A 13,715-nucleotide genomic window follows, 5' to 3' on the forward strand; every position below is an offset into this window, starting at 1 on the left:
GCCCCCGAAGCAGAGACCATGTGCAGGCCCCTGCCAGAGACTGAGAGGAGGACCTGGGGTCATCCAGGGATAACTACGGTGGACACTTGCGCGGGCTTCCTGCCGGGCTTTTATTTCCGGGTGGCCTGTCTGTCCCGTGGCTGGGCTCAGCGAGCTGTGAGCACCAGGCTTCCCTGAAGGCAGGGCAGGCGCAGAGCTGCCCCAGCATCCCAGGCTCTCGGCGGGCACCCGGCCTGAGAGCTCAGATCGGCCCATTGTGGGCACTGAGAGGTCAGCCCCCTCCTGCCCACCCAGCCGCAGGAGGCCCTGCGCTCCGGCCTCCCTGCTGTTCCTTCTTCCCGGAGCTCGTGCCCTTGGACCTTCCCTGGGACCTTTCCTTCCACACTCCGCTCCCCGCCTGTTGTGTCCCCCAGGAACTTGTGAAGGTGACCTCACTTGGAAAGAGGGTCTTTGTAGATGGAACCCAGTTAAGATACAGTCATATGGGGTGAAGGTGGGCCCTCAATCCAGTGACTGGTGACCTTGTAAGAGGGAAATTTAGACACAGACACAGGGGAGGGGGCTGTGTGAAAACGGAGGCGGAGATGGGAGGGATGCAGCCGCAAGCCCAGGAGTGGGGGGTCGGGGTCGCCAGCAACCCGCAGAAGCTGGAAGAGGTAGGAGAGGTCGTCCCCTGCCGCCTGCAGAGAGCCCGGCCTGCCGGCCCATGACCCCGTGACGGGTCGCTTCTGGCCCCCAGGCTGGTGTGTGACGGCCGCCCCCTCTGCGTCTCACCTGTGTGTGATCCGGGCTTGGCACAGGGACAGCGCCTGTGGTGCAGGGCGGCTTGGCCGGGGTGGATGTTGGCCGGGAGGGAGGGGGTTGAACTGGACAGGCCCGTTACATGCGGCCATCCCTCAGGTCTGCTGCTCTGCCAGGAAGGCCATGCCCTGCCTGGCCTGTGCTGGTGGCCTGTGCCCGGCCCAGAGGCAGAGATGCTGGCTTCTCGCTTGCTTGCTTGTGTGTGTGCGCGTGTGTGTGTGTGCGCGCGCGCGTGTGTGTGTGCGCGTGTGTGTGTGCGCGTGTGTGTGCGTGTGTGTGTGTGTGTGTGTGTGTGCAGGGAGGAAGGGGTGTGGTCAGGAGCCCCCCTCCACCCCGGAGGAGGCTCTGGGGACTGCTGCCCAGCCAGCGAGGGGAAGGTTTCACTTTCCTTGGCAGTGCTGTGAGGCAGGCTATTTGTTTAGACAACCCCAAGGAAAACCACTTGGCCAAACTGTTAGCTTCTAAACAGTTTACTTCCCTGGTGTTTAAACAAACTCCTCCTCGGGCTTTGTGTCTGGTTCCAGGGAGGGGTCGGCCTCTCCGCCTCGTGGCCCCTGCACAGTGCTCTGCACCCACCCCAGGTGGCCCGGGACGAGGGTCACTGCTCTGACCTTGCTACAGGCAACGTTGGGGGTCACCTGTGGGCGAAGCCTTGCCCACACTGGCCTGGCCCTGGACCGAGCGCCCCGCTGCCTCCCTGCTGGGCACGGCCTCCTCAGACCTTAGGGAAAACAGGCGGAGCTGTGGCTCCCTCCCCGTCTCCTGGTCTTCATGTTTTTCTCGCTTTTCTCAGCAAAGCTCAGATAAGAACCTCAAAGGCCCTGCAGCCTGAGGGGTGTGGGAGACCCCCTGTTTGGAGTCAGTTATCACCCACTAATTTATCACAGCATTTAATCACTGCTTCAGCCACAGAGGCTGCGTTCTAAGGGACACTGGTAATGGGCTCCCTGCTGGGGAGTGTGCTTGAGGCTTTGTGTTGACCTGGTTAGTGGAGGGCTGGGGCCAGGCACACGGAGCCCTGGCCGCTCTGCTGCAGGAATCTGCTGATGGTCACAGGAATCTGCTGATGGTCACAGCCGTGTGAATCCCGGCAGCTCTCGGAGCTGGAGGCCAGCCCCCCCATCCTAGCTGCCCCCGCATCCCAACTTTCCTTCCTGGCACTGAATCACCTGTGACCCCAGGAGCACCAGGGGGACGGATCTGCATGTGTTTTTTCCACCCCCAACCCCAGCACCTGGTCCAGGGTCTGGCTGAAAGTAGGTACCAACAAAGGTAGTGGTGGGGTGACCAAGCTGGCTGGGCGGTACATCAGCCTTGGGCTTTCGGCGTGTGCCAGTTCCAGGGATCGAAGTGTTCATTGGACTTTATTTTCCCACTTGCTGTGTGCCCTTGGGCAGAAGCTTAACCTCTCTGTGCACCAGGTCCTCTTTTTTTGTTGTTGTTGTTAATTCTTACCCGAGGATATTTTATTTTGCGTTGTTTTGGGGGGTTTTTTTGGGTTTTTTTTTGAGAGAGAATGGAAGCAACAGAGAGAGAGAAACATCGATGTGAGGGAGACACATTGATCGGAGGCCTCCCACACGCACTCTGACTGGGGATTGAACCTGCAACCTGGGAATGTGCCCTGCCCAGGAATCGAACCTGCGACCCTTCAGTGCACCGGCCGATTCTCTAACCACTGAGCACACTGGCCAGGGCTGCATCAGGTTCTTCATCAGCAAAATGGGGCATAATCGTACCTCAGGGGCTGTGTGCGGATTGTGCTATTTTCGGTGATTGTGTCTGGAGGGTCATGGGAACAGGGGTAGGCAAAACAGGCTCAAACTGTGTTTTGGGACCGAGTGTCGGTTTCCATCGGGACCAGTGTTTTCAGTGGGGTTGTGGTTGAAGTGCTACTTGAGGCCAAGTGGAGTTTGACATACACTCTTACGTCTTGCGCAGTGAGGCTGCCCTACCTTCCCCTGGGAGCCGGACAGCCTCTTTGGAAAGTTTTTCAGATGCCTCTGGGACGGGGCTCTCTCTGGCCGTGACCTGGGGGGCAAGGGGCTCCTCATCTCCACCCTGGTGGCAGATGAAGCCAGAACCTTCTGTGGAGTTTGGTTTATGGTCTCCTTGATGTCAGAGCTAGACAGGGATTCATATGCCATCAGGTTGGGCTGATTCTTCCCTATAAATGAGGAAACCAAGGCCCAGAGAGGGTTAGGGACCTGCCCAGAGTTGCACAGAGAGGCAGCACAGGAGGTTTCTGCCCTGACCTCTCCCTGCTTTTTCTGGGATGCTGGCACTTGCTCTGAGTCTGGCCTTGTGCTGGGCTGTGGAGAGTGAGGGGGCATGTGCCAGGATCCCCACGAACCAGTAAGGGTGATGCCCAAGCTGAGCTGACAGAGTGTGAGTGTGGGGTCAGTCCATCCGTGGGAGGTGAGGCAGGAACAGCTTCTGGGGTGGGGGTAGGGGGAGGCATGTGACCTGGGCCTTGAAGGGCAGGTCAGATGTCAACAGAACATTTTGGGAATGGAGCCCAGAGGAAGACAGTGTGTTGAAATTCAGAATTCCCCTCCTCTCCCTCCGCACACATCGAATCAGAACTTGCATGAACACCTCTAACTAGATCTGAATTCGGATCTTGGAAGTGTCCAGTGTAGCCGGGCTCTTGGGGCACCTTGCCAGCCTTGCCAGCTGGCCTCCCTTTCCCAGGGCCTGCCTGGGTGTCCGGGCCCTGGGTTCATGAGGCCGCTGCTGTCGCGTGTGCGCCCTCTGGTGGAGGAATCAGAGTATGAACTCTGGGCCTTGGAGCCGGAGAATGGGGACCAGATTCCTGCCCTTATTTGAAATACAGGGAACTGGTCCCAGGGCTCGGCTCTTGTGGCAAGAAGCCGGCACTGGGGTGCAGGAGACGTCTGTGGCTTGACCAGGCGCTGAGGAGGCTGGATAGTCAGCTGGGCTTGTGCCAGGCAGGTTCTGTCCCTCTCTATGTCCTGTGATGCTGTGTGACTTCAGGGGGGTCCTTCCCCATTCTGGGCCTTGCACCAAACCAGGTAAGTGTCCCCAAAGTGCCAGAAGTGGTCTCTGGGCCTAATCTTCTTGGTTTTGTGGGTCCTTGAGACCAGAAAGGGCCAGAATGAATGAGTGAATGATGACCCAGCTCTGGGTCGAGGGCCACGTGCTGACCCAGCAGCCTCCCGAGGTGTTCAGGTCAGGGTTGGGGGCACCCCAGGGTCCCCGAGTCCACATGAGGCTCCATGTGCCCTTCTGCTGGAAGCTGTGATGAGCTTCAGCAGGGAGCATCCAGGACAGAGTCAGATGTGAATATTGCTGGGTGACAAAGGGGAAGCTTGGGTGCCTGTCCCCAGGTGCTCACCCTTGTCCGTGAGGCGGTCACCTGGGAAGGAGTCGGACTGAGCGATGATGGGTGTGGTTGTGGGACATGAAGCTGCCTTGTGGGCTGGGAGGGCTTTGGGGAAGAAGCGGCACTTGAGCTGAGCCACAAAGGGTGAGCGTGTAGGGAAGGTGGGGCCCAGGGGGTGCTTTGAGGTGTAAGACCAGCCAGTGGGGTCTGGAGCCTAGTGCCCAGGTAGGACTTATAATTGGAACTGCTTTGAGCAGCCCCCAGGAGGGGGCTTGCAGGGGGACCGAGTATGAGGCAGCTCTTATACTGTGTAGTGGTTGAAACCAGATAGCTGTGTGGCTTTTGACTGGTTGCTTAACCTCTCTGTGCCTCTGTTTTTTCATCTGTAATATGGTGATACAAATAGTGCCAGCCTTGTAGAGCTCCTATGAGGATGAACTGGTGACTGTGTAGGAAGATCTAGTGAAAGTTACCTAACATTTCCCGCCATTTCAAGGAAGCCCCTGGGGACCTGCTGAGCCCCTCCCCTGTTGTGCCCACCCCGGGCCCCGTCTCTTGTCCCGCCGCTGGCCTCTCACCCCACTGCTTGTGTGTCCACAGGGGCCGAGGAGGTGCTGCTGCTGGCGCGGCGGACGGACCTGCGGAGGATCTCACTGGACACGCCGGACTTCACCGACATCCTCCTGCAGGTCGACGACATCCGGCACGCCATCGCCATCGACTACGACCCGCTGGAGGGTTACGTCTACTGGACGGACGATGAAGTGCGGGCCATCCGCAGGGCGTACCTGGACGGGTCAGGGGCACAGACGCTGGTCAACACTGAGATCAACGACCCCGACGGCATCGCGGTTGACTGGGTGGCCCGGAACCTCTACTGGACTGACACGGGCACAGACCGCATCGAGGTGACACGCCTCAATGGCACCTCCCGCAAGATCCTGGTGTCTGAGGACCTGGACGAGCCCCGTGCCATCGCGCTGCACCCGGTGATGGGGTGAGGCTGGGCGGGTGGGCCTCCCCACCTGGCTGGGCTGACAGGCAGAACAGGAGTTCTAGAAATTTCTTTTACCCAGTTGTCCCTTGGAGGGGGGCTCCTTAAAACTCGCCTGGCTGGGCCCTGCTGCCAGAGTTCTCATTCGAGAGGCCTGGGTGGGCCCCAAGCACTTGCATTTCTAAGAAGCTCTCAAGAGATGGTTCTGCTGCTGGTCCTGGGCCAGACTTTGAGAGGCTTTGACACAGGCTGTTGTATCTATGCACAGAAAGCTCTAGAGACCTTGGGCAAGTCATTTCCTCCCTGGGCTTCAGCTCTGTGTCTGCAAAGTGGAACGTTCCTCAGGGCGATGGCTGGGCTAGTCGCAGTGGCGTTTCATGCTTCGGTAGTTACATCTCTTCTTCCCCCTCACCCCGTGGGGCAGGGTGTATGGCGGAGGAAGCTGAAGCCCAGAGGAGTTAAGGGACTTGCTCAAGGTGGGGCTGGTAGCCGGACGCTGCTCTGTGTCAGCTGCCGAGGGCAGGACTGTCCCCGAGGAGGGTGGGTGAGGGTGAGAAGCGGGTCCCTGGGGTGTAAGGGGCAAGGAGGCAGAGGTGCTGCCGGCCAGCTCCAGGGTAGGGACTGTGGCTCAGGGGTTGCTGTCCATCCGCTCTGCCAGCCGTGAACGGCCCTGTCGCGTGACGGCCTCCGTGGCCTCACTGTCCTCCCCTGTGATGGGGGTGGGGGGAAGCAGACTCCAAGGTCCCTTCTCGTTTGGAGTCTGAGGCCCCCGGGGAAATGGGGCTGGCAGCCAGGTGTTAGGATGGGAGGGTCAGGGCACAGCTCAGGCAGGTTGTCCGAGTGCCGAACCCTCTGCCCTGGAGCTGCCACCGCAGGGTCCAGTTTTGCTTCTCGGGGGCACAAAGAATATGCCACTTGCTTTGCACAAGGGAGCCCCTTCACTTCTTGGAGAAGCTTCCACTCTGTCTCCCCCTCCCTCTCAGTGCTCGGCCTCACCCCTGGCCCCCAGGTACCCCAGGTCCCCCGTTAGGGCGTCTGCTCTCCCCCCTGGCCTGCTGGGTGGGCGACGAGTCCAGGGGCCCCGAGCATCGCGGACGCCCCTGTTCCTGTGGAGTCCCTGGTCCTGCACACAGGCCTTGGTACCCCTCTGTCCCTTTAGCCATAATTTCTCAAGCTCCTCCCATGTGATGCGTTGGGCCCTAGGGATGCAGCAGGGACAGGACAGACAGACACTGTCACCGACATGTGTTTCTTCTCCAGCCTCATGTACTGGACGGACTGGGGGGAAAACCCCAAAATTGAGTGCGCCAACCTCGACGGGCAGGAGCGACGCGTCCTGGTGAACACGTCCCTTGGCTGGCCCAACGGCTTGGCCCTGGACCTGCAGGAGGGGAAGCTCTACTGGGGAGACGCCAAGACGGACAAAATCGAGGTGAGCCAGAGTTCCGTGCGGACGCCCACACAGCCTGCGGTCTGCCTTCCGGGGAGGCCGGCAGTGCCCCGCTCGTGGTGAAAGGGGGTGGTCTAATCGCGGGCTCGCGCTGGGCTGCCCGTCGGCATCACCTGTGGGGCACTGCTTTCAGGATCCACACCTGGGCCCAGGGCCTCCCGGTTCTGATGTAGTTGCCCCAGGTTGGGTCCCGGCTGTTGTTCTTTGTTTGGTTAAGTTCCCTGGGGGACCTTGGCTGCTCCCCTCAGTTCCAGGTGGAGAAGCTGAGGTCCATGGGGTACAGGGACTTGCTGAGATGGGGTCCCGGCGGCTGGCCTCGCCGCTGGGCCCGGCAATTTTGCCCTGTACTTTCCAGCAAGAGGACCAAAAGTCTTTCCTGCTCGACAAATTTGCCCTGTCTGGTGTGTTTGCTGCCTGGGAACAGAGGCTTGAGATTTTCTGATGAGCTGGAAATACGATCTGTCTGCCGGAGGCCTGCTGAGACCTGCTTTTCATTCATTGTGTCGCTTTCATCCTGGCCCGAGGGCCCAGGGTCTGGATGTTGCGTTTTTATCGGCTCCCTTTCAACAGAAGCCACTGCAGGATCCCCTGTCATCAGGACCCCGTCTTGGCCTGTGTGTGTTTCGGTTGGTTAGGGTGTCTTGTATTTGATGGTATTTTCCTCTGTGGCTTTTGCGGTTGGTGCTTTTAATCAGCGCTGACGCTTCAAGGAAAGGATGTAGCTCCAACCTCGCGGAGTAAACGGCCACTAGTGTGCTGGGCGTGGGAGGCGTCCTAGGGCGACAGCTCCGATACAGAACCAGAGCGCCCCGCCTTCGTCGGGTCCTGGCCGAGCGGGAAGTTAGTCCGCGGGCACGTGGGTGATGGTGCCCAGAGCCCGCTGTGCCGCAGTTGTCCGGACTTTTGAAACTCAGCTCCGTGTCTCGGGTGTGATCCGGGGGCCCCCTGTGCTGCCCCGGGGCGGGCTTTGCTAACCGGCGTCCTGTGGAGCCCACCCCGGGGTGAGACCCACGCTGTGGTACCAGCCAGCACCCCGGTCGGTCAGCAGTGTAAGGGAGAAGCTGCCTGCCTGCCTGCCTTGCCTGTTCCCGGCATCCTCCCCGGGGAGGGGCGCTGTGGGGGGAGGCCCCGAGCCAGCCCCCACTGACAGTGCCGTTCATCCAGCTCCTGGATGAGTGATGTCACCAGCTCTGTGGTGGCCTCTCGAGGTGCAGAAGGAGCTGCGGCTCCTGGGAGTCCAGCCCCAGTCCTGTTTCGGGCAGCTCGGGCCCAGGTCTGGTTCATACCTGCGTCTCCCGTCCCGCCAGGTGATCAACATCGACGGGACAAAGAGGCGGACGCTCCTGGAGGACAAGCTCCCACACATTTTCGGGTTCACGCTGCTGGGGGACTTTATCTACTGGACAGACTGGCAGCGCCGGAGCATCGAGCGCGTGCACAAGGTCAAGGCCAGCCGCGATGTCATCATCGATCAGCTGCCCGACCTGATGGGGCTCAAGGCCGTGAACGTGGCCAAGGTCTTTGGTGAGTCTGCTCAGCCTCCAGCCACGGGGCAGCTGTGCCCACTGGTGTGAGGAAGAACCTAAAGGGCTGTGGCTGCCCTTCGGTCCAGTTTGGGGACCAATACTGGAGGCATAACTGTCCAGCTGGGGAGCCTCACCCGGGGTTGTGGGCAGGACGGGAGATGGTGATCACATCTGGTTAGGGGCGGGTGGGCGCGGGGTGGTGCACTGACTGCGGATAGTGACTGGGCGCTGCTGGCAGTGACTTTCCAATAATGGCTGACACTTACCGAGCACCGGCCGTGCGTCCTGCTGCCCAAAGGCCATAGCTGGGTGTTAGAGGAATGCCTGGCTTTAAAATGCAAGGGAGGGAAATAAAAGGAATGAAAATAAGTCAAGAAAGAAAGAAAGAAAAAGGGAATAAAATAAAAGGGAGGTCTTTTGAGCTTGGAATTTAAGGAGCAGGTTGGGGGTAGGGTTTGCCGGAAGAGGGGACCGCTAAGAGAGGCCCCGAGGTGCGGCGGGTGGGCCGACCGGGGAGGGGCCCCCCTTCTGCATCCCTGGGCCTTCAGTCCCAACCTGCGTTCCCGAGACACAGGTAATGGAATCAGCACACACTCTTTTACCAGCCACCTTGTAAAACACACTCACCGTCCAGTGTAGACCATGGGGCCCACTGTGAGTGATTGTTTAAAAAACAAATAAAACCCCGAAGATGCTAAAAAAAGACGTATCCGTGGGGTGTGATTTAAAGTTGAGAAATTAGGGTCATTCGTCCCTCCCCTCTCTCCCCTCTCTCTCTCTCTCTCTCATCTGAGGATTTACTGAGAGAGACGGGAAAAGCATTCTTTTTTCAGCTGAAATACTTAACATCAAATTAGAGCCAGTTTTACCAGCACCCAGCAGATTAGCGGCTGGCCCCAAATAAATGGGCGTGCCGAGTACCATCAGTTTTAATAAGGACGCGTTGCCTCTGGCCGTCCTGGCACGTCTGAGTTCCCGAGCTGGCTGAGAGTGTCGTGAATCCGAGGAAGCATCCGGTGGGGCCGCAGGTCCCGGCCGGTCAGCGGCCCCGAGTCCAGCCCCAGGAAGGACGATTGTCCCATCATTTCCTCGGGGCATTACTGTGCCCAACCTGAGCCGGAGCTCGGGTCCGGGGGCTCGACCTCCCGGCCCTTTTTCTCCTTGAGCTCCTCCCTAACTCCTGCGTCACCTTCGGGAACTGCTCCGCACTTCGGTTTCCTCCTTTGTAAAATGGACGGGACTGGCTTCTGCCTCCCGGGCCCCTGTGTGGTCAGAGCGAGGCAACACACGGGGACCCACTGGGACCCACTGTGACTGCCACTCCTGTCCCAGGGAGGACCTGGGCTTCCGTGGTCTCCACCCAGTGTCCCCATTCGTGTCTGGCGGAAATAAAGCCACGTGACCGTGGACCAGTCGCCCGCTCTCTGCCGCGCTGCTGACCCGTAGGGCCCGTGTGTTGACTTGCAGGGACCAACCCGTGTGCCGACAGGAACGGGGGCTGCAGCCACCTGTGTTTCTTCACACCCCGCGCGACCAAGTGCGGCTGCCCCATCGGCCTAGAGCTGCTGAGCGACATGAAGACCTGCATCGTCCCCGAGGCCTTCCTGGTGTTCACCAGCAGAGCCACCATCCACAGGATCTCCCTGGAGACCAACAACAACGACGTGGCCATCCCGCTCACGGGCGTCAAGGAGGCCTCCGCGCTGGACTTCGACGTGTCCAACAATCACATTTACTGGACGGACGTCAGCCTGAAGGTACAGTCTGCCTGGCGTCCTGCTCACAGCTTACCTGTCAGCACCTTGCCTGCAGTGGGACTGCCTCAGACGCTTTTAAATTTTTTTGTTTGTTTTTTCGTTACTCACCCAAGGATATTTTTTTCATTGATTTTTTTTTTTTTTTTTTTTTAGAGAGAGTAGAAAGGAGAGGGAGGGAGAGAGAGAAACATCGATGTGAGACAGACACATCGATTGGCTGCCTCCCTCCCTCGCCCTGACTGGGGCTGGGGATTGAGCCTGCAACTCAGGTACGTGCCTTTGACCAGGAATCGAACCCATGACCCTTCGGTGCGCGGGTCGATGCTCTAACCACTGAGCAACGCTGGCCAGCGCAAGGCTTTTATTTTTTTATTTTCTTATTTTTATTTTTTTAAATATATCTTTATTGATTTCAGAGAGAGGAAAGGAGAGAGAGACAATGACGAGAGTGTCATTGATCGAGCCCGCAACCTGGGCATGTGCCCTGACCGGGAATCGAACCCCGATCGCCTGGATCCTAGGTCGACGCTCAACCGCTGAGCCACGCCCTGCCGGGCTAGGCTTTTAAATTTTAAAAAATATTTATTGTAACTCAACTCAAGCCAATAAAATATTAGTGAGCCTGTTTCCATAAACTAACATGAATGATTGCGATGAGCAGATCCAGGAGACCCACACGGGGGCTGGTTTTTCTAGGGCGATTGCGTGGCCAGGAAACACTTGTGACGCGGTCCTTAGCTTCACCCGCCCACTCCCTCCCAGTGTGCCCGTGCTCAGCAAGCTCGCTCTTCATTCGTGGTGCACATGTGAACATCCTGGCTAAATACAGGGAAAGCAGAGTTTGGTGGACTGGCCGTGGGCCGGCCCCCTGCTCTTGTAAATAAAGTTTTATTGGAACACGGCGACGCACATTTGTTAAGGGATTGTCCACGACTGCTTTTTCAGGTTGAACTGTGACAGGGCCCCGTGCCCCGTGCAGCCTAAAATATTTACCACCTGCCTGCCCCTTCACAGAGCAAGTTTGCGGACCCCTATCCTGAAGCACAGTGTTTACAGCTAAAACGGTTGAACCACCTGCCTTTTTTTCTGCCGTTTATATGGTGTCTCTTAAAGAGTTTTCTGATTTTAAAAGCCACCAGGGGTCATTGTAGAAAGAGGGAAACATACAGAAAAGTACAAAGGAGAAAATGAAAGTCACCCACCAGCCCACCAGCCCAGCTCAGCCGTCGCTGACACCTCTGTGTATTTCCTTGGAGGTTTTCTCCCTCTGATACTATTTCTCTTTTAATCACAGTCATATGCTGCCTCGAATTCTGTTTCCTGTTCTTTTTTCACTTAATGTTTTAGCAGGCACTTATTTTATTAGCCTTTTGTAAGCTCTTAACAGAATTTTTTAAGTGTGTAAAAGATTCTGCTGCATAGATATTCCCTGTCGTACCTGACCATTCCCTTATCTTAAGTGTTTTCTGGTCCTTTCCACATTCGCCGGCTCTGAGCAACCACAGTAAAGGTCTCTGCGGGGAAGCCCCCTCTGTATTTCCAGTAGTTCTGTATTTTTGTTCATCCCTTTGGGTAAAATTTCAGGAGGAAGATTGCTGAATGGAAGGACACAGCTGTTTTTAAGGTTCATGATATATGTAATATGTAATTTACGTATAACTTATTTTACAACTACATAAAATAGTTATATATACTATATGTAAGTATAGCCAAATGCTTTTTCTAAAATGTTTACATTTGACAAGTTCATTTAAAAACTCTTGAATCTTGGTGATCTGGCCCCAGCCTGCTGAGTAGTTGCTCCAGGTGGCCGAGCATCTCATGGTTAAATGTCTGGTTCTAATGGTGGCCCTCTGTCCCCGCCTGCCTCCCAGACCATCAGCCGTGCCTTCCTGAATGGGAGCTCGGTGGAGCACGTGATCGAGTTCGGCCTCGACTACCCTGAAGGCATGGCCGTCGACTGGATGGGCAAGAACCTCTACTGGGCGGACACCGGGACCAACAGGATCGAGGTGGCCCGGCTGGATGGGCAGTTCCGGCAGGTCCTCGTGTGGAGGGACTTGGACAACCCGAGGTCGCTGGCCCTGGACCCCACCAAGGGGTAAGGCCCGCCGTTTCTGTCCTGCACGAGTGTCCCTGTCCCCCTCCCACCTCGACGTCAGCCAGCACGGCGATGACCCAGGACGGGCGGGTGGCCGCCCTGCTGGCTCTCTGTGGTCAGAGCAGCACTGACTGCCGCTCGTGTTGAGGTGGCCTGGGCTGGCTGCACCCTAGGAGATCGTCTGGTTCATTTCACAGGGGGAAACTGAGACCCCGAGCAGGGGAAGGAATGGCGGCCACCGTGGTGGGCATTGCGCTGGGGGCTTTCACGTGGCTTGTCTCACTGCGGTGTCCGGGAGGGTTGGGCATTTTTGTCTCTAGTTATACAGAGATGGAAACTGAGGCTGAGAGAAGCTGAGGGGCTTACCCAAGGTCCCATAACCAGTCGGAGCAGGGCTGGGCCAGGAGGTCCTGTTCTCTTTCCCTCGCCCCGTGTCACCGGACTCCGCCGTCTCGGGGCTGGCTTTGAGCTCCTTGGACTTCAGGCTTCATGTGGGCCTCTCGGCCGAGGGTTAACACTCGGGCCTTTGCCTGCTGGCAGCCTGGGCTCTGCCCCAGGGTGCGGGGTCCAGGGTGGAGCCTCCCTCTGCTCGGGAGTTTCCTTTTCTGAGCACCTGACGTCGCGTTCATCCCATAAAGCATCAGCCGTGTGTGTGGAGCACCCCAAACCCAGCCTGTCGCACACTCCGTTAGGGAAGGAACGATTTCGGGATGGCAGAGCAGGGAGGTCCAGGTTTTAGCAAAAGGTCAAGTCCCATGTGCCCGATTCTGGAAGGAGGATTCGAGTTTCCTCTCCCGGAGCTGTTTGGATCCTGGCCCTGCAGCACCAGCCTCCCCGGGGGTCCTGTTTCCTGCTCCCTTATATCCTGCTTTGCCCGTGTTCATCCTGGTCCCTTGTCACTGGTTATCTTGTCCCGCTTAGATAGCTTTTGTCCCTGACACGGCATCCCAGCCTAGCTGTCCCGTCACAGGGTCACCTTGTCGGTGCACCTGTCTGTGTCTGTCGGCGGGGCCGTCACCCTTCCCCTGCAGGCGAGCTGCTGTGGGGGTTCAGGAGGCAGGAGGTAGCCCAGTGACGGCCCCTCGGGGGGTGGCGGGTGGCGGGGGGCTCAGGCGTCTTGCCTCTTCCCTGCTTCCGGGAGGGATGCCGTGGACGCAGCTTCCTCTGGGCTTCCTCTGAGCTCAGGGGATGGTGGCGGTCATGTTCCCGGCCCTCCGTGAGTGTGGGCGCCCCTGAGCCTCCCCGACTTTCCCCCATGTCCTCCAGCTACATCTACTGGACCGAGTGGGGCGGCAAGCCAAGGATCGTGCGGGCCTTCATGGACGGGACCAACTGCATGACGCTGGTGGACAAGGTGGGCCGGGCCAATGACCTCACCATTGACTACGCTGACCAGCGTCTCTACTGGACTGACCTGGACACCAACATGATCGAGTCGTCCAACATGCTGGGTGAGGGCCGGCGGGTCCTGTGGGGACGGGGTGGCCTTGGCTAGAGCATCGGTCACCTGTCAGCCCCCCTGCACCACGCCCTCTGGCCTGCGAGCCCCTGGGCCCTATGGGAGGTGTGGACATGCACCTAGTGCTCGTCCAGCCTTCGCCTCTCAAGGGCTGTCCCTTTCCGAGCTGTGCCATGGGCATGTCCACAGACCCTGGTGGCTGCTGTTTGTAGCACTGAAAGCTGGGTTCCAGCTAAGTCCTGAGCCAGGACTCTGATTTGACTTATGGCAGAAATTTTCAC

The 13,715-nt window shown here is 58.2% G+C and overlaps 1 protein-coding gene across 1 annotated transcript in view; it reads left to right on the forward strand.

The window, feature by feature from the left end:
* The window catches only part of LRP5 (LDL receptor related protein 5), a 74,490-nt gene that overhangs the window by 38,608 nt on the left and 22,167 nt on the right, over positions 1–13,715 (forward strand). The window contains exons 6-11 of the mRNA XM_081152788.1: positions 4,748–5,144; positions 6,402–6,573; positions 7,899–8,115; positions 9,585–9,874; positions 11,749–11,975; positions 13,242–13,426. Of these exons, the coding sequence (XP_081008914.1) occupies positions 4,748–5,144; positions 6,402–6,573; positions 7,899–8,115; positions 9,585–9,874; positions 11,749–11,975; positions 13,242–13,426 (1,488 nt within the window). The remainder of the gene's footprint in view (positions 1–4,747; positions 5,145–6,401; positions 6,574–7,898; positions 8,116–9,584; positions 9,875–11,748; positions 11,976–13,241; positions 13,427–13,715) is intronic.

This window comes from Miniopterus schreibersii (assembly GCF_964146895.1).
Source record: "Miniopterus schreibersii genome assembly, chromosome: 12".
Taxonomy (NCBI): domain Eukaryota; kingdom Metazoa; phylum Chordata; class Mammalia; order Chiroptera; family Miniopteridae; genus Miniopterus; species Miniopterus schreibersii.